Source organism: Tamandua tetradactyla, chromosome 4, assembly GCF_023851605.1.
Source record: "Tamandua tetradactyla isolate mTamTet1 chromosome 4, mTamTet1.pri, whole genome shotgun sequence".
NCBI classification, from domain to species: Eukaryota; Metazoa; Chordata; class Mammalia; order Pilosa; family Myrmecophagidae; genus Tamandua; species Tamandua tetradactyla.
The window spans coordinates 84,931,784-84,956,717 of NC_135330.1; the positions used below are offsets into that span (position 1 = coordinate 84,931,784).

General features: G+C 37.3%; 2 protein-coding genes across 9 annotated transcripts in view; one reads left to right on the top strand and one right to left on the bottom strand.

Annotated features, from left to right (window-relative positions):
- Positions 1 to 2,077, top strand: part of TBP (TATA-box binding protein) — a 47,312-nt gene extending 45,235 nt beyond the window's left edge. For 6 of the 7 annotated variants that reach the window (XM_077157959.1, XM_077157961.1, XM_077157962.1 and 3 more), the window contains 2 exons: positions 14 to 108; positions 1,389 to 2,077. In XM_077157959.1, the coding sequence (XP_077014074.1) occupies positions 14 to 108; positions 1,389 to 1,468 (175 nt within the window). In that variant the 3' untranslated portion in view covers positions 1,469 to 2,077. The remainder of the gene's footprint in view (positions 1 to 13; positions 109 to 1,388) is intronic. The other variant, XR_013174405.1, reaches the window with a different exon arrangement.
- A 4,589-nt stretch (positions 2,078 to 6,666) lies between these two features.
- The window catches only part of PDCD2 (programmed cell death 2), a 73,190-nt gene continuing 54,922 nt past the window's right edge, over positions 6,667 to 24,934 (bottom strand). The window contains exon 9 of one of the 2 annotated variants that reach the window (XM_077157966.1): positions 6,667 to 7,249. In XM_077157966.1, the coding sequence (XP_077014081.1) occupies positions 7,091 to 7,249 (159 nt within the window). In that variant the 3' untranslated portion in view covers positions 6,667 to 7,090. Of the gene's footprint in view, positions 7,250 to 16,130; positions 23,747 to 24,934 lie in introns of those variants that run through there. The other variant, XM_077157967.1, reaches the window with a different exon arrangement.

A 24,934-nucleotide genomic window follows, 5' to 3' on the forward strand; every position in this document is an offset into this window, starting at 1 on the left:
ATTTTCCTTCTAGTTATGAGCCAGAGTTATTTCCTGGTTTAATCTACAGAATGATCAAGCCCAGAATTGTTTTACTTATTTTTGTTTCTGGAAAAGTTGTATTAACAGGTAAGTTGTAATAGGAAGTAGTGTCTGATGGTTTGAGTTTCAGGGCTACCATTTTTCTCAGTGCTTAATGTTTATTGAAAAGGGATTTTCAGTGTGTTGGGACAATTGGCTAATGACTTGTAAAAAAAAAAAAAGGCTTTTGCCTTTTTTCTTTTCCTGTCAACTTAATCTGAAGAGGAACATATGCACAAAAAGGAGTGGACAAAGGGGGAAATGGTGAGCACTGTATTGAACAAGAGATGGCATTTTAAGCTGGATTAGTGTCCTGAGGCTTTAGGATTCACCAGCAGTATCATTCATTATGAGATGAGAAAGAAATATTCGGGAGTTCAATTGAAGGCAACAGTTGGGAAAATAAAATTAAGCCAATCTTACTGCTGCCCTGCCCAGCTCATTTCAATAGCCAGGTTCACAGACTACCAGAAGAGGAGTGAGGGGACACACATCAGACCAGGATGCTGACTATTCTGTGGGAGGAACTGCAAAGTGGCAGACTGGTGTCAACTAATGCATTACTTTTGTAATTAAAAAAAAAATTGTTTTAAGTGAATGTTTCAAAATAAAAAATGGGGTTGTTACAAAGATTCCCACCACTGATGTTTTAAATGCTTGCATCTGTCATAAAGAGTATAATGCAGGGAATTGTGCTTGCAGTTTTGTTTTAACTTTTTTTTTATTGTGAGATGTAACATATATACAAAAAAATCAATAAATTTCCTTGTACATTTTAATAAGTAGTTATAGAACAGCTTTTAAAGGTTAATATATATGTGTTATAGTTCCACGATTTTTCATTTTTACTGCTCCAGAGCACTGGAGACCAACAGAAATATCAATATAATGATTCAACAGTCATACTCATTTTGTTAAATCCTATCTTCTCTGTTATACTCCTCCTTCTCATTAAATAACATATACATATATATAAGCAATAAATTTTAAAGTACATCACAACAGTTAGTTGTAGAACAGATTTCAGTTTGGTATGGGTTACGGTTCCATAATTTTTGGTTTTTATTTGTAGCTGCTCTAAGGTACTGGAGGTTAAAAGAAATATCAGTATAATGATTCAACAATCATAATTGTTAAACCCGACCTCTGTATATCTCCACCATCACCTTTGATTTTTCTCCCACTCTTTAGAGGTATTTGGACTATGCCGAAATTCTAATTTTTTCATGTTGGAAGGGGCAGTTTGTTTTAAAGAATTATTTTGCCTTCTCAATGTGCTAAGAAATGGTATTTCAACCTCTCATTTCTACTCCACCTTGTCTTCGTAGGTGCTAAAGTTAGAGCAGAAATTTATGAAGCATTTGAAAACATCTACCCTATTCTGAAAGGATTCCGAAAGACAACGTAATGGCTTTTGCATACTTCTGCCTCCCCAACCCACTTGTTTTTTTAACCAAATCAGTTTTGGTACTTTTAAATGGTGTTGTTGTGAATGTTTCAGCAGTTCTTGAGAAGATGGACTTCAGTTGTAAATTGCAGTACCAGGTGATGCTTTTCTGGAGCATTTCCCAGTTAGGGAGACCATGAAAAAGGTATTATTTCTATACAGAGAACACCTCAGCATTACTGGGAGTTGCTCATGCTGTGCTGCTGTTTGGGCAGCACTGCCCATTTATTTATATTTAAATTTAAAACATTTACTGCTATTGACAAGTTGGTTTAAGAGACAAAACTTTTAAGTGTTAATGGCACCTCTATAATTGATTGAACTTTTTATTTTGTTTAGTTTTTTCCCCATAAACCACAGTTTTTATATTTCTACCATTAAAGTAAAAAATCTTTTTTAAAAATGTTGTTTTTTGAATTTGTAACTCCTAGGGTTTATTTTTGTGCCAGTCACATTCCGCCTTTCCAGTATTGCAGGACAGAAGAGCTGTATTAACGAAAACAATGGCTGTACATATTTTTCTTTCTTCAGAGTACTCTGTACAATAAATGCTGTTTATAAAAGTGTTAAGATTGTTGTTATAAATAATAACTTGTAAGAGTCATGTGATCATTCTGTTTTTAAAAGTTGTATTTTAGATATAATGTCTGAAACCACTTTGATGTTTATTTGTTTTAATTAACAGTTCATTGTTCTAATGAAAAAAGCATAAACTACGTGGTTGCTTACAAAACATTTTTTAACTTCCATATATTACCTGTTTCCCAGGTACATTATATCATTGCCTGTAGTTTTCACAGCATCCAGCAAATTAGGATTTATTTCTATTTTATAGGAAAGGAAACTTGGGTCGCAGCTAAGTAAATTGCCCAAGGTTACATAGCTAGTAAGTATAAAAATGGGCTCTAAAAGATGTAAAAGTACATGTACTATTCATAAGACTTAATTCTCTTATATCACTTTTTTGGTGAGTGTTCTCCCCCAGCCCCCATGGAATATCAGGAGCACATTTTCAGTTTGGGAGTTTTGTTTTGTTTTTTATTGTAATAATGCATTCTTGTTAAAATCTCAAGCGGCTAATATGTATATGATCAAGAAGGAAAGGTCCTTTCCTTCCTCTCCCTTCTGCCTATTTCCCCAGGGTAACTCAGATTACTGGGTTTCTTCCAAGCCTTGTTACATGCAATTTCTATCCTGTGGAGGTAGGTGTCTTTGATCCCTTTTTTTTGCGGGGTGGGGTGGGGGGTGGGGGGGTTGGGGGTGGGGTGCAGTTCAGGAGCTAAAGCACATATTCAATTTTATAGCTTCCTTTGTTGAGTCAATCTGTTACAAAGGTATTTCCATAACATGGGATCTCATGATGATGTCTCGTACATGAGTGACACCCACTCTTTTCACCATTCCCTTGTGGGCAGGTGCATTATCTCCAAGTTTTCACTGTTATAAACAGGGATGCAGGGAAACATCCTTGTGCCTGTGCTTTTGTTTTCCTTACAAATTTGCAGCTGGATTCAGAGGCCTGATCACAGGTTTAATACCTTTGGAAAGATATAAGTGGTGTGTTCTTTTTTGTAAGTACAGGTATTTCTGTAGTACACATTCCTAGAAAAGGAATTGCTGCATCAAAGAGTAGGTATTTTAAGTTTTTAATAGATGAATACCACACATAATCCAAAGAGGACCAGCTGTGGATGAGAATGACATTTTCTTGCATTCTTATGATCTTTAGGGATGCCGATAATGTATAAATTAATTTAGAAAGACATCAACCTAATATTGTATCTTTCTATCCAAGGAAGAAGTTTCAGTCTATGTAGGCCTACTCTTGTGTCCTCCAGAGTAAAGGTTTATAATTTTTTCTTCTAGGACTTTTACATTTCATGAAAGTTAATTCCTAAGTAGTTATCATTCCTATTGTTTTATTAATGAAGTTCTTCAGAACATTTAAAAAGAATTGTTATTGATATATTAATCTTATTCCCAGTAACTCTACTGAACTCTTATTAGTCCTACTAGTTCTTTAGTTGATTGCCTTGAAAGTTCTAAGCATGAGTCATCTGTAAATAATAGTTTTTTCTTTTCTTTTCCATTGTTTCTTTTAGCTACTTCAGTGACTGAAAAAATGTTTAATTGTGAAATAATGCACATGCATTATCTAACAAAACAGATGTATAGTATAAAGTGTTACTCAAAGGCAAACACCCTTGCAACCCATCACGCAGGTCAAGAATTACTACATTGCTAGCCACCCCAGAAGCTCCAGCCCAACCACAATACCCACTTACCCCAAAAGTAACCATTACCCTGGCTTTTTACATTAATTACTTTTCTGTTTTATCACCCAAATGTACACCCCAAATGCTACCATTGGTTAGTCCTCCACTGAAAAATTTTCATCTCTTTTAATCTTGAAGTTCCCCTTCTATTTCTTTCCATTCCTTACAATCTACAGGCCGTCTTGCTTGTTAGACTTTCTCGGCATTCTGCTAATTCCAAACTCAATGCAATTCAACGTGTTCCTCTGTTCTGTGTTTCTTAGAAATTGCAGCTGAATCCAGAGGCTTGATCAGACACAGGTGCTGTCCCTTTGGAAAGATGGTAAATGGTGTGTTCTTTCATTAAGAATCAAATGTCTGGTTGTCTCTTATTAGCAGCCATTGTTGCACAATGCCTAGATCCATTAACTCATCAGTAGTTGCAAAATGATGAAATTCTAGTTTTCATTTATTAGTTAGAATACTTGTACAAAGTGGTGTGCTTCATATATGAAGTTGAATGCTTAGTTCTCTCCCTTTATAAGTTTTACCTTCACTTTTGTTTTTTGTTTGTTTGCTGGTTTGTTTTGTTTTTGCATGGGCAGGCACCAGGAATCAAACCCAAGTCTCTACCATAGCAGGCAAGAACTCTGACACTGTACCACCATTGCCCACCCCCTTTATAAGTTTTAAAAATAGAATATCTCATGCATTCATACTGCTATTTCCAAATTCAAAATTCAGATAGGACTACAGGGTTTTTATTTAGCCTCTTCTGTACTACTTAATATATATACTTCCTTATATACTGAGAATCCTGATTTTTTTAAGGACACATGGAATGATGAATTAGAATATTCCATAATGACTCGTATTCTTCATCCTACATTATAAATGGAACAGTCTCAGAATAACTAAACTAATACTACCACCATCAGTGTGACTGCCCAAAACACTGATCTCTAAATTATCAAAATGATTGATGAGCCCACGCTCAGTATCTGAAATAAAAAGGCAAAGCTGAATTTATTGCTTACTGTAGCAGGGAAGACCTCTTCTGGCCTGCAATTTGAAGCTGAATGGTTGGCTGATCTTAAACTGTGGGTTTAGGGAAATTGTGGTGGGGGACGGGGCAGGGATTAGTGGGCTTTCAGAGACAGAAGTAACTGAAATCATTTGCAGAAGCTTGGTTACTTGAGCAAAAGAGACTTGCTGATCCTATAGTATTTTCAAAGGTATTTGACATTCTAGAGGCAGCTGAGTTGTTGACTATTTGTTATTTGAATTTTTTATCTTAATTTACTTTTGATTGCTGTTTTCTAATGCAGTTGTCAAGTTGGCATCCTGGTTTTTTCTTTCTGGTGATTTGGTCCAATCTCTGATACCACCTGTTCCAAATGGAGATGACCCGAGTTTTTGCTACCATCCCCAGAGGTGACCTGTAAAACAGCCATATCTGGTGGTATCCCCAAGTAGTATGTTATCATAGACAGACCCTAATGAATTTCCTTAAAAAGTCCTTAGTAAGACAGATTTGGGAGACTCACTATAACATATCCTGACAATAAGGAATCACCTATTATTTGAGATATGAAGGCACCACTAGTCCTGATTTCCATAAGCCACTGAACTTCTACTAGTTCATGATGGCATCTTTTAGTGGATCTTTAAGTAGCCATAGGTTATGTCACCATAACTAACAGGTGATTCTTGCAGATTTAACCCACCCCAGCTTCAAAACTGGGACATCATTCTCTCCCTCCTAGAAAAATGTTTAAAAGTAGCCTAGTAAAAAATCTCATGGGAATACTCCATCCTGCAGTTTCCTTTATGGTGCCATGTGTAACCATATTTTACACATACACAGGTAACATATACACATGATATGGTCTAAGCAGGCAGGACTTTATTATACAAGTGTAGTGAAATAGCAAAGTAGTGAATGGCATTAATCAAGTAATGTTACCTCCAAAAAGTTGTGACGATTTATGGTGGAATTCAGTTTCAGAATTAGCAGGGATGGGGGAAATGTGAACCATGTAAGTTAAGGAGATAAGCATGAGAAAGTTATCAGAATCACTTGTCAGCTTTCAAACACTGATCAATAGCAGTGTTTTTTTGTTTGTTTTTAATCTGCCTTAGTGTTGAATAAGCATCACTGAAGACAACTGGGAACTTATTACAAAATAATTGTAACAGGGGCTGGTGTTCTCATCAAGGACTTTTAGAAACCACTGTCTTCAACACTAGGGCAAGTCTTAAAAAATACTACTGTTGATCAGTGCTTGAAAACTGGCAGGTAATTCTGATATATCAGAAAAAGCCTCACTGACCCCTGAATGCTGACAAGGAGTGACAACCAGGCCTGCCCTTGGGCTGCTGCTGGCAACAACCTATAGGCCACATGGTCCATGGGGCTAACCAGCATTGAAATCCTGGTGTTCCTGTTCACAGACGCACAAAGCTCCACCCTTGGCATGGTTACGCACCCTCCTCAGTGGTTTCCTCCCCATACTACTTGTCAAGAAGATGGGCTTGTGTGTAAATGCTGCAATGGGAAAGGAGGAAGACCTCTCATGCCTTTCAGCTTCTCACCTGGGGGCAGGGAAAGTGGTCAGCTGTGAAGAACGCCATCGGACAGGTCTAGTGTGCTTTTCCTGATCCTACTGCCTCAGAATCAGTGCTCCATAGATCCACCCATTATTGAACTATCACATTAATTTCACTTACCAGACTAGTTGAGTTCAGTGTTTTTCAGAAAGATGTGTTGGGCTTCCAATAAGCACACTGTGGAGCCTGTAAACATCAACCTGGCTGTCAGGTAATTGTTGGCGGTCTACCTCAAATGCCTTTTTCTGCAACTTTACACATTTTAGGTGAAAAAAATGCTCTTACAGTGATGGCTTAATTGCATACATAATCCACTTTTATTATAGAAAGAAATGTACATATGAGAAAAAAGATCATTTATAGATAACCACTTAGCACCTAGTATATTATCTTTCCAGATTTATTTCTGTGCATATATACATATGTAAACATTTTTATACTAACATGACCATACAGTAAATATCATCTATAATGGTAACTTGGTGTCAATATAGATGATATCTTATTTGGTGTCAATACAGAATTGCATCGTTCTCTTGTATGGATGTACCAAAATTTATTGAATTCCCTGTCATTAGGCATTTCTGTTTCACTAATTTTTAGACATTGTAAACAATGCCCCAAGCAACATCTCGGTATCACTAACTATAGTATAATTATTTCCTTATGATAGTCCTAGGAAATAGAAGGCATAAGGCTTATTAATGTTCGTAAGGCTTTAAGCTGTGTCTGTCACATCTTGCTTCCATACAAATTCCTCTGTATAGCCAGTGCCCAAGCTACAGCTCTCAGCACAGGTGAAGACAGCCAGGACACCCCAGTCAACGCTCCTGCCCAGTCTGTCGGCCTTTAGGTAGTTGAGCAGCTGAGGCATAACCTGAGGAGAGGAGGACAAAGTGAGAACTCAGCTCCTGGGCAAGGAGACCTTTCCTACCAGGGCCACTGTGAACACCTTGGTATTTGGATTTCCATACCATAGGGCAGGATTAGACATTACATAATTGACATTTTTCATATCAAACAATACTCTGTGACTCTTCAAAACCTCTTTCTACTTTCTATTCTACTCCAACTCCCTATTTCATGTGGCCCTCTACATGCATCTCTTTTCCATATGAAAAGTGTCCACGTATAAAAAGCCCAGCTGATCGACTGAGCCTGGATTGGAACCTAGGTACTTTTTAGTTTTGCTTGTTTTTATTTTTTGTGTTTTTAAAGCAGTTTTACTGACATATATTAACAGACCAAACCTAATTATTTTTATTACTACTAGGACACAAAAAAAGTCTTCGATTTGGGCAACTTTATATCTTATACCATTTAAAACCTGAATTACTGTGACTGAAGAAACACTAGTAGTAATGAATACATGAAGGGAATTTGTAGTTGTATAGACCAGAAAGGGAGCTTAGAAGGCAAGTAGTCTGATCATCTGAAAGAAAAGGGAGTGCTGTGACCTGAATATGAAATTGCTTTATACAAACGTTGACAGTAACCACCAAGCAAAGCTGTGGTACAGTTCTCATGACACCTAATTTTTTCTTTTTAGCCCAAAGAAGCAAAAAAATACCTATTTTATAACATGATTGAAATAAAAATTCATGGGCATTTGTACCCAACCCAAAGAGATTTTGAAGCTAGCAAATTCTCTCAGGCAAAAACATTTACTTGAATGCTTTTAATTTTAACAACCATTCTAACAGATCCAGCAACCAAGGTAAGGGTCTAAAACACTTATCTCACAAAAGTAGAGAATTAAAGACTTTATAAAACCAATGGAACCGGAAAAGAAGGTATAAGCATATTATTTGAAATTTAAAAAGTAATAACAGAGGCACCAAAAATAGTGACAAAATCACAGCAGCAGGCGGGAGAATGGAGCATGGTACAGTACAGAGACTATAAGCCACCAAATTTAAACCCTTGCTATACCAGGAACCAATAGATAATGTCTAAAAACTGGTAAAATGACAAATGTCAAAATAAGCATGTTGTTTAGACACAGAAATAACCACCACAAAAATCAGCCAAAGAAAATTCTCTCCAGGGAAACAAGCCCTGAGGTGTGGGGCAGGAAACTACATTGTTCAAGCACTTTCTATGCTATCTGATTTAATAATGTGCTTACACTGCTTTGGTAAAGTTTTTAAATGTTTAAAAAGATAAATCAGATGTTCCAAGATACCTGATTAGGGAGAAGCTGGGTTTACTTCCCTCCCAGAAAAAAAAAACTAGGGAACAGACAGAAACAGCCTGGAGCAAAGGTTCTAGAGTTCTGGAACTTAGAAGGAGTGCTGTGTTACACCCAGGGAGGAAGAGACAGACACACTGTGGTGAAAACTCTAGGTAACCCCTCTCCCCCCGTCCCAACTTCTGGCACCTGCCCCCCAGTCTCTGAGCAGAAAGCTTTGGGGTTGCTGATCCCTGAAGGATGGGCAGAAACAGACTGACTGGGCAGCAGCCATCTACTGTCCCAAGAATAGGGCAGAACATAGTCTAGCACTGTCCCAGCTTTGGGCTGGTAGATTTGGACTGTGAGTACTGGTGGTTTCAACTCCCAACCTGGCATGGCTATGGCAATGCGTGGAGCCAACAGCTGAGAATGACCTGCCTCTAAGGCCTGAAGGGAACAGGTTACCAAAGAGCACCATCTGCTAACGGGAAAAAGGAGCACCTCTAGGAAAATAACTAAAAGGCTTTCAGCAAAGAGGGCATATGCTGGGCAGGCCATGAAAGTATACCCTTGTGAGCAGCATTCAAGGCTTTTTGGGTATTTTTACCTGACCCTTGGCTTGGGGCCCTGTGTAACTTGTATGTGCCTCCACATGTGCCTCCTTCGTGGGTTCCTGACCTGCTCTGGTTGGGTAATGCAAAACAAGTAACAAAGAAAAGCATTAACAAAACCCACTCAACAACAAAAGCTTTGTCAAGAGATACATTCTGACCTTCAGAGTAAACTCACCAAGATGATTTGATGCTCAGACATCAGCAAAAATAACAAGCCATGTTAGAAACAAGAAAATATGGCCCAGTCCAAGAAGCAAATAAAGTCAGAGGGAACAGAAAATCTGGAACTAATCAAAGATGTTCAAAAAAATATCCTAAACTAATTCAAGGAGATGAGTAAAGAGGTAGAGGATATTCTGGGTGAGCATAAAGAAGAACTTGAAAGCATTGGGAAAAAACACAGAATTATGAAAATGAAAGGTACAACAGATGAAATAAAAAATACATTAGAGGGCATGCAACAGTAGCTCAGGGGCAGAATTCCCACCTGCCATGCCAGAGACCTGGGTTCGATTCCTGGAGCCTGCCCATGCCAAAAAATAAAAAATTTAAAAAATACACTAGAGGCACACAACAGATTTGAAGAGGCAGAAGAAAAGATCAGTGGGCTAGGAGATGACAGAGCATCTTCAACAAAATACTTGGAAATAGAATTGAACAGCATTTCCAGGAAGATGGCCGACTAGAGTAGCTTGAGATTAGCCCTGCTCCATGGAAAAGTTAGAGAAGGGACAGGAGGGTGACTGAGGCAGCAATTCGGGACTGCAGCTGACCTGGGAGAGCCTTGTGCACCACATGCAGCAGCCCTGGTTGCAGAGGCTGAGGGACTGAGAGGCAGAGAGCTGGAGCCTGGCGCAGAGACGCAGAGGTGCGGCGCCCACGGGAGTGCATGGACAGGAGCCCGGGACTAGGAATTAAGCCAGGCCACATTCCTTGGGCACGCTACCCTCATCAGTGCAGCCCCATGACCTGCGATTCACCCCACACCCCAAGCACCTGATCCCCATCACCTGTTCCCATTCCCCGTGTTCCAGGCACCCCCACCTCTCCTGCACCGATCCCGAGAACTACCTCCCCCTTCCTGTTCCCTGCAGGCTGTTACGAGTGCATAAAGGCCGCAGGCACCAACCTCGCACAGCATCACCCCAACCCTCCCTGTGCATAGCGCATCCATTTACAGCACTCCCAAGCTCATGCATGCACACAGGCCCTAATCACGTCACTCAGCTCTGGGAACTGCACTTTACAGTAGTCCTAGACCACACATGTGCACAGCCCTTAGCCTCATTTCCCAGCTCCAAGAAAGTGCCAACCTGTGCAGCCAGGTCACATCTGCCACCAATCCACAAAGGCATAACACTGACCTGCTGCCACAGCCATACATGTGCACAAAGGGCCCCGTGCCTTAGACCAGCACACACCAGGGTTACGCAACCCCAGACCGGTGCACCCACACACTACATCCTCCCTGGATGCTGAGCACCCATGTTCATAAGCACCAGTGTAACATCCCCAACCTGCGCCCATACCTGCCCTGAAACAAATCACTGTACTGAGTGCTCCACCCCAGGTCATGGCCCCCTGCTGTACAACCATCCCACCAACACAAGACCTTAGACTACTGAAAGAAATCAACTCCCAAAGTAAATCAATCAAAATATTTACAAGCCACGAAGATAGCAGAAGATAACTAAGCATATCACAATGCAGACAGATATAGCCCTGCCTAATGACCAAACTAAAACACAAGAGGAGACACAGACATTGGAACAACTAATCAAAGAGGTTCCTAAAACTCTACTTAATAAAATAAGTGGGGTAGCAAAAGACATAAAGGAGATCAAGAAGACAGAAGAAGAGCACAAAGAGGATTTTGAAAGAATAAATAGAAAAATAGTAAAAATCACAGAGATTAAAGATTCTGTTGACCAAATAAAAAACATACTAGAGGCACACAACAGCAGATTTGAAGAGAAAGAAGAAAAAATAAGTGATACAGAGGATAGGATAATTGGCTTCAAAGACTCAAAACAGCAAATGGCAAAAAAGATGGAAAAAATTAAATGGGAAATCAGGGAAATGATTGGGAAAACAGTGTAACAAATATAAGAATCACTGGAGTCCCAGAAGAGCAAGAGAGGAGTAAATTGCTAGGAAGAGTAGTTGAGGATATAATGGGGGGGGAACTTCCCAACCCTCATAAAGGACATAAATATACAAATCAAAGAAGCCCAACAAACTCCAAACAGAATAAATCCAATACACCTTCCCCAAGGCACATATTAATCAGTGTGTCAAATACTGAAGAGAAGCAGAAAATCCTGAAAGTGGCAAGAGAAAAACAACCTAATACATACAAATTCAAACTACTCAACTAGTACTCTGGAGGCAAGAAGGCAGTTGGTATGATATATTCAAGATCCTGAAAGTGAAGGACTTCCAACCAAAAGAATTCTGTACCCAGCCAAATTGTTCTACAAAATTGAAGGAGAGATTAAAGTTTTCACAAAGAAATCCTAAAAGAATTTGTCAACAAGAGACTGACCCTACAAGAAATACTAAAAGGAGTTCTGCAGGCTGAAAAAAAAAAAAAAAAAAAAAACAGGAGAGGGAGGTCTGGAGGAGGACACAGAATTGAAGAGTACCATAAGGGTAATTTACAGAATACAAAGAGAAAGAGGGAAAAGAATATGTAGATTGATAAATAAAATAAAAAAGATAAGATGGTGGAATCAAGAAATGCCTTTTCAGCAATAACTTTGAATGTTAACAGTCTAAACTTACCAATTAAAAGATATAGATGGGCAGAATGGATTAAGAAACACAATCCAGCTATATGCTGCTTATAAGGGACTCATCTTAGACACAAGGATATAAGCAGATTGAAAGTGAAAGGATGGAAAAAGATTTTCCATGCAAGCTGGAACCAAAAGAAAACAGGAGTAGCTATACTAATATCAGACAAAATTGACTTTAAATGTCAAGACATCATAAGAGACAAAGAAGGACACTATATACTAATTAAAGGGTCAATTCACCAAGGATATATAACAATCATAAATGTTTATGCCCCCAATGATGGAACTCCAAAGTACATGAGACAGACACTGGCAAAACTGAAGGAAGCGATACTAGTAGGAGATTTCAATACACCACTCTCCTCCATAGATAGAACAACCAGAGAGAAGATCAACAAGGAAATAGAGAAGCTAAATAACATGATAAATGAGTTACACCTAACAGACATAAATAGGGCATTGCACCCCAAAGCACAAGGTTATACATTCTTCTCGAGTGCTCATGGAACATTCTCCAGGATAGATCATATGCTGGGGCACAAAACAGGTCTTTATAAATTTTAAAATACTGAAATTATTCAAAGCACTTTCTCTGATCACAATGTGATGAAGCTGGATCTCAATAACCACCAAAGAATGAGAATAATCACAAATTCATGGAGATTAAATAACACACTGTTAAACAACCAGTGGGTCAAAGAAGAAATTGCTAGAGAAATCAGCATCTACCTGGAGATGAATGAAAATGAGAATACAGATTATCAGAACTTATGGGATGTGGCAAAGGTGGTGCTGAGAGGGAAATTTATTGCCTTAAATGCCTATATTAAAAAACAAGAAAGAGGGAGGGCCACGATGGCTCAGCAGGCAGAGTTCTCGCCTGCCATGCCAGAGAGACCCGGGTTTGATTCCCAGTACCTGCCCATGCAAAAAAAAAGAGCAAAAATCAAGGACTTAGCAGCCAACTGGAGGAACTTGAGAAAGAACAGCAAACTAACCACAAAGCAAACAGAAGAGAAATAGCAAAGATCAAAGCAGAGATAAATGAATGGGAGAACAAAAGAACAACAGAAAGAATCAATAAAACCATAAGTTGGTTCTTTGAGAAAATAAAATTGATGAGCCACTAGCAAGACTGACAGAAAAAGAGAGAGGATGCAAATAAGCAAAATAAAAAATGAGCAGGGGTGCGTTACCACAGACCCTGAAGAAGTAAAAGAAATCATACGAGGATACTATGAACAACTATCTGCCAACAAACTGGACAACTTAGATGAAATGGACAAATTCCCGGAGACACACAAAAAAGCTACACTGAGTCAGGAAGAAAACAAAGATCTCAACAAACCAATCACAAGTAAAGAGATTCAATCAGTAATCAAAAATCTTCCTACAAAGAAAAGCCCAGGACCAGATGACTTCACAGGCAAATTTTATCAACATTCCAGGAAGAACTAACACCAATCCTGCTCAAACTTTTTAAAAAAACTGAGGAAAAAGGAACTCCACCTAACTCATTTTATGAAGTTAATATCATTTTAATAACAAAACCAGGCAAAGATGCTATAAGAAAGGAAAACTACAGGCCAATCTCCCTAATGAATGTAGATGCAAAAATTCTCAATAAAATACTAGCAAACCAAATCAAACAGCACATTAAAAGAATTACATACCATGACCAAGTAGGGTTTATACCAGGAATACAAGGATGGTTCAACACAAGAAAATCAATTAATGTAATACAGCACATTAACAAAACAAAAGGGAAAAATCACGCGATCATCTCGATTGATGCTGAAAAAGCATTTGACAAAATTCAGCATCCTTTTCTGTTAAAAATGCTCCAAAAGATAGGAATCAAAGGTAACTACCTCAATATGATAAAGGGACTACATGAAAAACCAATAGCCAGCATTGTACTCAATGGAGAGCAACTGAAAGCCTTCCCCCTAAGATCAGGAATGAGACAAGGATGCCCACTGTCACCACTATTATTCAACACTGTGCTAGAAGTTCTAGCTAGAGCAATCAGGCAAGACAAAGAAAGAAAAAGCATCCAAATTGAAAAAGAAGTAAAAATCTCTTTATTTGTAGATGATATGATACTGTACTTGGAAGATCCTGAGAAATCTACAGCAAAGTTACTTGAGCTAATAAACAAATTCAGCAAGGTGACAGGATATAAAATTAATGTGCAAAAATCAGTAACATTTCTATACCCAAGCAATGAGCTAGCTAAGGAGTCAGTTAAGGAAAAAATTGCATTCAAAATAGCAACTAAAAGAATCAAATACTTAGGAATCAACTTAACTAGGGACGTAAAGGACTTGTACACAGAAAACTACATAACATTGCTAAAAGAAATCAAAGAAGATCTACATATGTGGAAAGACAGTCCCTGCTCATGGACAGGAAGGCTAAATATAGTTAAGATGTCAATTCTCCCCAAATTGATCTACAGATTCAACACAGCATCAATCAAAATTCCAACAACCTACTTTGAAGATTTGCAAAAGCTAACTACCAAATTCATCTGGAAGGGAAAGAGATCCCGCATCCTAAAAAAGAAGAACAAAGTAGAAGGATTAACGCTCCCTGACTTTAAAACCTGTTAAAAAGCCACAGTGGTCAAAAAGCATGGTACTGGCACAAGGACACAAGCACTGACCAATGGAATTGAATCGAGAGTACAGAAATAGACCTCCAAATCTATGGTCAACTGTTTTTGACAAGGCCCCCAAATCCTCTGAACTGGGACAAAATAGCCTTTTCAACAACTGGGCATGGAAGAACTGGATTATCAATAGCCAAGAGGACCCCTCTCCCATACCCTACACAAAAATTAACTCAAAGTGGATCAAACACTGAAATACAAGTACTAGCACCATTAAAGCTTCCAGAAGAAAAGGAAGGGAAACACCTTCAAGACCTACTAAAAGAGGTAGCTCTCTAAACTTTATACACCTAAAGCACAAGCAACAAAAGAAAAAAAAAGATAAACAGGAACTCCAAAAAATTCAATCTTCTGAATCTTCAAAGACCTCGTCAAAACAGTGAAGAGGCAGCCAACTCAATGGGAGAAAATATTTGGAAATCACATATTAGACAAAGGTTTGATATCCTGTATACACAAAGAAATCATACAACTCAACAACAAAAGAACAAACAATCCAACTGTAAAATGGGCTAAAGATATGATTAGGTGGTTTTCTGAAGAGTAAAAGATGGCTCAAAAGCACATGAAGAGACATTTTCATTGGCTATAAGGGAAATGCAGATCAAGACTACAATGAGATACCATCACATATCTATAAGAATGGCTACTATTAAAAAAACAGGAAACTACAAATGTTGGAGAGGATGTGGAGAAACTGGGACACTTATGCACTGCTGGTGGAATGTATAATGGTGCAGCCACTATGGAAGACTGTTTGGCGGGTGTTTAGGAAACCAAATATTGAGTTGCCCTAGGACCCAACAATAGTACTACTTGGTATATACCCAGAAGAACTGAAAGCAACGACACAAACAAACATTTGCACACCAATGTTCACAGCAGCATTATTCACAGGCACCAAAAGATGGAAACAAACCAAATGCCCATCAACAGACGAGTGGATCAACAAAATGTGGTATATACATACAATGGAATATTATGCAGCAGTAAGACAAAATGACATTCTGAAGTACATGACATATATACATACATATATACATAATGAATGTGAATGCTGAATCATTAAATTGATATCTCTTTTAGTCTCCAGTATTTTCGAGCAGCTAGAAGTAAAAACCTAAAATTAGGAAACTGTAACCCATGTCAATGTCTGAAATATCTTTTACAACTAATTGTGGTGTTGTGCTTGGAAATTTATAGCTTTTTTGTATATATGTTATTGTTCACAAAAAAAAAAGAGGGAAAAAAAAGTTGATTGGGATGATAAAAAAAGTATGTAAGCCTGCTAGCCTCCTATATTCTGGAGCAGCTAGAAGGGAAAATATGAGAGGATCATATGACAAACTCTGGGATCTATCCTACAACCACTTTTTGGAGTGCTTTGAAAACTATTGCTTTTTTATTTCTTTGCTTTGTATATATGTTATTCTATACAATAAAAACAGTTAAAAAAAAGACAATGTATATGTAAATATGGAATCGTTAAGAAATGGAATTTTATAAAATATATTAAATGCATAAACTAAAGTTACATGTCTCAACGTGGTTATATCTCAAAAATGTAATACTGAATGAACAAAGCAAGCTGATGAATGATACATTTGATGTGATCTCATTTACATAAATTTGCAAAATTAACTAATTTTCAAACAAGCAAAATAATATTATGTGTTCTTTATGGATATATTCATATATAGTAAAAGTATAAAGATCTTGGGTATGATTCTCATGAAATTCATGGTGCTTTTTCTGTGAAAGAAGAGTTAATTAGGATCATGCAAGGCTTTGTTTTTTTAGTTGTTTAAGGGGTTATGATTTTAAAAAGAGCAACTGAAGCAAATATAACCAATTGTTAATCTTATTAAAGTTCTGTGGTGAGAATACAAGTAAAATTATTTATATAGTAAACATATAAAGTTAAAGTATATGTACCACACAATTATATATATATAATTACTATACTACAAATATATAGCAAAATTATTCTCCTTGTATGTTTGAATATTTCACAGTATTTTTACTGGAAAAAAATTAAGACAATGCATGTTCATTTCCATAGCTAGATGACTTAGCGCAAGCCATTTAACTTTTCCTGAATATCAGTTCTTCTCTTCTAAAATAAAGATAACAATCCCCATCACACCAAAAAAACTAATCAAACAGCATATTAAAAGAATTATACACTATGACCAAGTGGGTTTTATGTCACCTATGCAAGGGTGGTTCAACTCAAGAAAACCAATGAATGTAATAAAGCCAATTAACAAATGAAATGAGAGAAACCACATGATTATCTCACTTGATGCCTAAAAGGCAAATGATAAGATTCAGCGCTTTTCATAATAAAAATACTTCAAATGATAGGAATTGAAGGAACCATCCTCAACAAAAACAAAGGGCATATATAAAAAAGCCACAGCTAACATTATATACAATAGTGAGAGACTTAAAGCTTCCCCTAAGATCAGAAAGAGAACAAGGATGTCCGCTGTCACCACTGTTATTCAACATTGTGCTGTAAGTTCTACTTAATTAGGTAAGAAAAAGAAATAAAAGACTTGCAAAATGAAAAGGAAGAAGTTAAACTGTCACTATTTACAAATGACATGATCCTATATTTAGAAAATCCAGAAAACAACAACAAAGCTATCTGAGCTAATAAGCAAGCTCAGCAAAGTGGCAGGATAGATGATCAACACGCAAAAATCTGTGGTATTTCTGCACACTAGTAATGAGATAATTGAGGAGGCAATCAAGAAAAAAATTCCACTTACAATAGTATCTAAAAAGAACCAAATATCTAGGAATAAACCTAACCAAGGATGTAAAGAATTTGTACACAGAAAACTATGAAACATTGCTAAAAAAATCAAAGGCCTAAATAACTGGGAAGACATTCCATGTTCATGGAGTAGAAGGCTAAATATCATTAAGATGTCAATTCTACCCAAATTGATCTACAGATTCAATGCAATACCAATGAAAATTCCAACAGCTTATTCTGCAGAATTGGAAAAGCTAATTATCAAATTTATTTTGAAGGGGAAGAGACCTTGAATAGCCAAAAACACCTTGAAAAAAGAAGAATGAAGTGGGAGGGCTCAAGCTTCCTGACTTTAAAGCATAGTTTAAGCCACAGTGGCCAAAGAGCGTGGTGCCTGGCATAAAGTGAGACACTGATTAATGGAATTGATTTGAGAGTTCAGAAATAAACCCTCAGATCTATGGTTAACTGAGCTTTGATAAGGCACCCAAGTTCAACTAGAACAGAACAGTCCCTTCAAAAAACGGTTGTGGAGAACTGGATATCCATATGCAAAAGAAAGAACAAGGAACCCTATCTCACACCTGATATAAAAATTAATTCAAAATAGATGAAAGACCTAAATGTAAGACCCAGTAACATAAAACCCCTAGAAGAGAATGTAGGGAAACATCTTCAAGATCTAGTGAGAGGTGGTAGTTTCTTAGACTTTACACCCTAAGCACATGCAACAAAATCAAAAATAGATAAATGGGAATGCCTTAAAATCAAATATTTAAGTGCGTCAAAGGACTTTGTTGAAAGGGTAAAAAGGCAACCAACTCAATGGGAGAAAACATTTGGAATCTACATATAAGCATTTTTGTTGTTGTTTATTTCTTTTTTGAGGAGGGTGGAGGCAGTGCATGAGTCAGGAATTGGGCCCAGGTCTCCCACATGACAGGCAAGTATTCTACCACTGAACCATCTGTGCACCCCCTGTAAGGGTTTGATATGCAGTATATCTAAAGAAATCCCACAATTCAATTAAAAAAAGATAATCCAATTAAAAATGGACTAAAGACTTAAATGCACATTTCTCCAAAGAGGAAATATAGATGGATATAAAGCACATGATAAAATGCTCAGTTCACTAGCTATTAGGAAACTGCAAATAAAAACCACAATGAAAAAAACCATTTCAGACTTACTAATAGCAGTTAGAATGACCACTATTAAACAAACAGGAAACTACAAGTGTTGGAGAGGATGTGGAGAAATAGGAACACTCATTCACTGCTGGTGGGAGTGTAAAATGGTGCAGCTGATGTGCAGGCAGTTTGGCAGTTCCTGGGGAGCTAAGTATAGAGTTAGCTTACAACATGGCAATCCTGCTTTTTGGGATATACCAGAAGTTCTGAAGGCAAGGATGCAAACAGACATTTGCACACTAATCTTCATAATGGCCTTATTCACAATGGACAAAAGAAGGAAACAACCCAGGTGTCCATCAACAGATGAGTGGATAAACAAAATGTGGTATATACATATGATGGAATATTTGGCAGTAAGAAGGAATGAAGTGATTGAGGAGCCAAGATAGTGAGGTGTGGGATTTAGCTCATCCTCCAGAGCAGCTGGTAAATACCAGGAATGGTATAAAACAACTGCTGGAGCCACATCAGTGACTGGACACACAGTGTACACCAGTCTGGACCAGCCAGACCAGCCTTGATCCCACCCAGAACCGTGAGACCCCAAACTGCAGAGGCTGGCGCCCATGCATCCCCTCCCTCACAGGCTGGTTCCCAGAGGGGAACCGAAAGAGACTTAACTAACAGCAAGGGGCTTAGCTTAACCAAGCTCCAATTGTGGAATTAAATAACAAAGTCTGACTACTAAAAATACACCCCCAGCTCAGCGGAACCATGAGTAAAAGGAGGGAGCAGGGCTGAGAGGAAAAGAAAGAAATAAAACAAAAAACCTTTCGTTTCTTGGATTGGACAAGCACAAAATACCTGAAAGGAAAGGAGTGGGCACACAGGACCTGGAGATACACAGAGCAATGTACCAGCATAACCTCTTCATTGGCAAACCCAAAGAACAGAGGTCCTGCTCCGAAAGCGACTTTTTTCTCTTTTCTCTTTTTTTGTGGCTGTGTTTCTAAGGCTTGACTGCTGTTCAGATACAGCTGCAGGTCTTCTCAGGCTCCAACTGCCCCAAGGCATGGGTAGAATTAACCTTGTTTGAGTGTTTGCCTGGAGGCTATGGCTTCCCCAGGATAGGAGTGGGGCTCAGCTCAGGTGGAATCCCTTCCTCAAGGAATTCAGACCCCTGGGTCTGGAAAATTTAAGACATTAAAGCCAGCCTACAACCTCTCCTCTGTCTCCACCACGCCGCCAGCAGGGAGAGTTTGCTGAAATTAAAGGTACTGCATCACATTATGCTGGTGGGACCAGCAGGCAGAAAAGTACCACATACTGGGCAGGATACGAAAAACACAAGAGTCCAGAGGCTTCATAGGAAAGGCTTTCAATCTGCTGGGTCTCACCCGCAGGGAAAACTGATGCAGGTGACTCTTTACTCCTGACAGGAGGCCAGTTTGGTCTGGGAAAATATGACTGGGGTCTATAATATCTAAGTAGACACTCCTAAAGGGGTAAAAAAAAAAAAAGCACCATACAGGCAGGGCAACAGGAAAGCAAGAATTGAAACATTCTCATCTGTTAAACAAAACCTAGGCTAGAGGTCCAGAACAAGCTGAACTGAATGTCAAAGAACAAAGAGAACTAAGTCATCCAGCAAGAAAATCCTAGGTTAAAAAAAAGGGAAAACAATCTCGAGAATAAACTAATTAAGGAAATTAAATGCTCTTCTGGGTATATACTAAGTAGTACTATCGCTGGGTCCTAGGGCAACTCAATATTTGGTTTCCTGGAGACCCGCCAAACAGTCTTCCATAGTGGCTGTACCATTATATATTCCACCAGCAGTGCATAAGTGTCCCAGTTTCTCCACATCCTCTCCAACATTTGTAGTTTCGTGTTTTTTTAATAGTAGCCATTCTTATAGATATGTGATGGTATCTCATTGTAGTCTTGATCTGCATTTCCCTTATAGCCAATGAAAATGTCTCTTCATGTGCTTTTGAGCCATTTGTATTTACTCTTCAGAAAACCACCTAATCATATCTTTAGCCCATTTACAATTGGATTGTTTGTTCTTTTGTTGTTGAGTTGTATGATTTCTTTGTGTATACAGGGGTGTGGACCTTCCTGGCAACATGGGAGAGAAATCCTAGAATGAGCTGGGACTCAGCATCAAGGGATTGAGAAAACCTTCTCGACCGAAAGGGCGAAGAGAGAAATGAGACAAAATAAAGTGTCAATGGCTGAGAGATTTCAAACAGAGTCAAGAGGTTATCCTGGAGGTTATTCTTACGCATTATATAGATATGACCTTTTTAGTTAAGGTATATTGGAGAGGCTGAGGGAAGTGCCTGAAAATGTAGAGCTGTGTTACAGTAGCCACGTTTCTTGAAGACAATTGTATAATGACTTAGCTTTTGCAATGTGACTGTGTGATTGTGAAAATCTTGTGTCTGATTTTCCTTTTATCAACCTTATAGACAAATGAGTAAAACATATGGATTAAAAATAAATAAATTATAGGGGGAACAAATATTAAATATAGTAGATTGAAATGCTAGTGATCAATGAAAGGGAGTGGTAAGGGGTATAGAAAAAAAATAAGGGAAAGAAAGGCTAAAATATATTAGGTACATGGAAATACTAGCAATCAATGAGAGGGATGGGTAAGGGGTATGGTATGTATGAGTTTTTTTTCTTTTTTCTTATTTTTTTTTCTGAATTGATGCAAATATTCTAAGAAATGATCATGGTGATGAATATACAACTATGTGATGATACTGTGAGCTATTGATTATATACCAAGAATGGAATGATCATATGGTAAGAATGTTTGTGTTTGTATGTTGTCATGTTTAATAAATAAATTAATTAATTAATTTAAAAGGGGGGAAAGAGCATGTACAATGCCAAATAAACACCTGAAAAGATGCTCAACATCATTAAAGTTACATAGATATCGCTCTGTAACTATTAAGAAGACTAAATTTTAAAGGTTTGACCCACACCAAGTTTGGCAAGGTATATAGCACCTGCAACTAACACATACTGTGGCAGGGTATACAAAATGGCATAACCGCTTTGGAAAAGAGTTTGGCAGTTTCTTGAAAACTTAAACATACATCTACCATATGATCCAGCCATTCTACTCCTAAGTATATACCCATGTGATATGAAAACTTCTACATGAATGTTCATAGCTACATTATTAATAAGAGCTAAGAAACTGAAACAACTCAAATGTCCATCAACTGATAAATGGATAAACACAATGTGGTATGTCCCTATAGTGGAATCTTTTTCAAAAACAAAAAAGAAATGAAGTGTTAGTAAATGAAATAATATAGATGCATTTCAGCATAAATATACTCAGTGGACGAAGCCAAATAAAAATGAGTACATGCTGCATTATTTCACTTATATAAAATTCTAGTAAATAGAATCTCATAATAGTGGCAGGAAAAGCTTAGGAGTTGCTTGAGGACAGGGTGAGGTGTTTATATGTGGTTATGTTTCATAAATAAAAAAAATTTTTTTTAAACTGAAGCAGCATTATTTTTCTCTGTTAAATGCAATTTTATTGCCTTGGCAAGATTATATTTCACTTTAATTGTTCCACTGAATATTATCTTTAATCCTACTATGCATTTATACTTTACTGTTTTTAAATTGTAGCTACTAGAAAATTTAAAACTATATTTGTAACTTGAAATATGTTTTTATTGGATAGTACTGCTCTAACCCTCTAGACAGGGAATAGGACATTCAATGTGTCCTCATATTTCCCTAATTTTGCATTCACATTTTTGTCATTATTGCTTCTGTATTTATCTTACCAGTAGCCTGTAATATCAGTGGGTGGAAATAATTTATCTTTTCTATTGCAATTGTTTTCTGCAGTACTAGAACAATGCCCACCAAAAAAAAAAAAAAACAGTAAAAAATTGTCTAGATGAATGATTGAGTAACTCAGAACAGCCAATAGGAAAAAGGAATATTATACAAATGAAACAACTCTTACAACCTTCAAAACAGAGCTGTAATCCAGTATACAGACTCTGTGCTATCATACAATAGAGATTTGTTGGTCCACAAGGATGAAACTGGAAGGTGGGAATGTCAGAAGTTGTGGGACAAATGTGGTACTAGAAGAGCTAAAAACCCCTGAAAGTTTAAGGTATACCTTAAGTGAGATTTTAGTATTTTTTAAAAAACAGTGCAAAGCCATTATTTTAAATAAGCTAACTTGTGCTTTTAATTTTCCTAGTTGCTTCTATTCCAAATGACTGATAATTGAACATATTTTGTCCTTACATGTTATATTAAATTGTCTATTTGTTTTCTTTTTTAAAGTAGAGAGAGAGAAAAGAAAGAGTGTCCCGGAATTTTTCATTAGAAATGCCAAACCAGGATCGTATTTTAAAACACAGATTTCCATATAGATACAACAATATGATATAAACCAATGCTACCTACAGAATAGCCGAGGGGATTTTAAAATAGTATTTTGCTGCTTCAATATGAAAGAAAATTTCTGGTGTTAATTTTAGTACAAATGAGAGGTTAAAACAGTGATTTCATCAATTTTGCATAACACAGACCAAAAAAAGATATAACTCTTATAAGAAGGCTTATTTCTTTTCTTATGAGGAAGTTCTTTGGAAATTATTTCAAAATGTTCATGCTTTCCTGAAAATGGGGTAGACATTATTTCTCAGAACCTTCAAGAAAGAGTAATGAAGGGTATAGAATCTAATCTATCATATTTATCATATAAATGCACAGATTTATATGGTCCATAGGGATGAAACTGGAAAGTGGGGAAATGTCAGAAATCATGGGACAAATACAGTACTAGGAGTATCAATTTCTTTTTTTTAAAAAAAATGTGAAGTGGGGACACAAATAAAATGCTAAGTGCAGGAGGTTCTCATCAGAAAATTAATAATTAATCTTAAAATGATATATCAATTAAGAGTCTTAGTTGAATAGAAATGGGAGTGTCAGAGTTTAAGCAAAAAGGGTATTTATTCACTGATGTAACTTAAAACTTCAGGGGTAATGCTGCTTTAAGATGTGACTGGATTTAAGGGCTCCAATAATGTCATCAGAAGTGCTTTCTCCGCGTCCCTTCATTCTGCCTTCCATTGAGATGGCTCCATCCTCATATACACTCTATCCTTTAATGACAATGTAACTGCTGCATCTCTAGGCTCACAGCCTACAAGGTTTAAGTTAAAAGAAAACTGTTAAATACTTCTGGAATTCACTCTGATTAGACCAATTAGGTTCCAAGCCTAACTGTACCAATCACTGAAACCCAAGGAGTAATAACTATTGATTAGCTCAAGCCTAAAAAATTTGCTCCACCCCTAGAGATACTAATGGCTTACAACCCAACCACATGGACTGGAATAAAAATGGGAGCGTGATAAATACTCACTAACCCCCCTCAGATTGAAGGCTTTTACCAGAAGCATGGTAAATAGATGAGAAACAATAAAAAACAAATATTCATTGTGTACAGGGAGCAAAATTTAAGCATAAAGATATAAAAAAATGACTGTATCCTATCTTCAAAAGTGAAATAAGTATATGCATATATATGATCAGTTTATATACATATATAATAAAATATATGAATATTTATACATTTATTATAGATTTTAATTTCAAGTATATACTAATTCTTACAATAAACAAATACAGTGCAAAAAACAATTACAATGAGATATCATTTCACACCTACTAGAATGGCCACTATTTAAAAATAAATGAAAAAACTTGAAAGCACTGGAGAGGATGCGGAGAAATAGTAATATGTGTTCACTGTTGATGGGAATATAGACTAGTGCGGCTGCTGTGGAAGACAGTTTGGTGGTTCATCAGGAAACTAAGTACAGAACTGCCATTCGACCTGGCAATCCCGCTACTAACTGCACACTCAGAAGAACTGAAAGCAGAGGTGCGAACAGACATTTGCACACCAATGTTCACAGTGGCACTATTCACAATTGCCAAAAGATGGAAAGAATCCAAGCGTATATCAACAGATGAATGTACAAATTATGGTATACACACATGATGGAATATTATACAGCAATACGAAGAAAAGAAGCCATGAAACATGACTACATAGATGAACCTTGAGGACACCATGTTGAGGGAAATAAGTTCAACACAAAAGGAATTCCCTGGATTCATGTTTTGCCAGAGAATCCAATTCTTCAAGCACTTTACGTGAAAAGTCATCACTAATATGAACTAAATACATAACTAGCAAATTCATGGTGTTAATATCTAGAAAATAGAATGAGGGCAGAGAATGAGGGCAGAGAATGGGAGCTGATGTTTAATTTGTACAAAATGTGTAATAAAGTGGACTGTAAATGTTTGGAAATGAACGGAG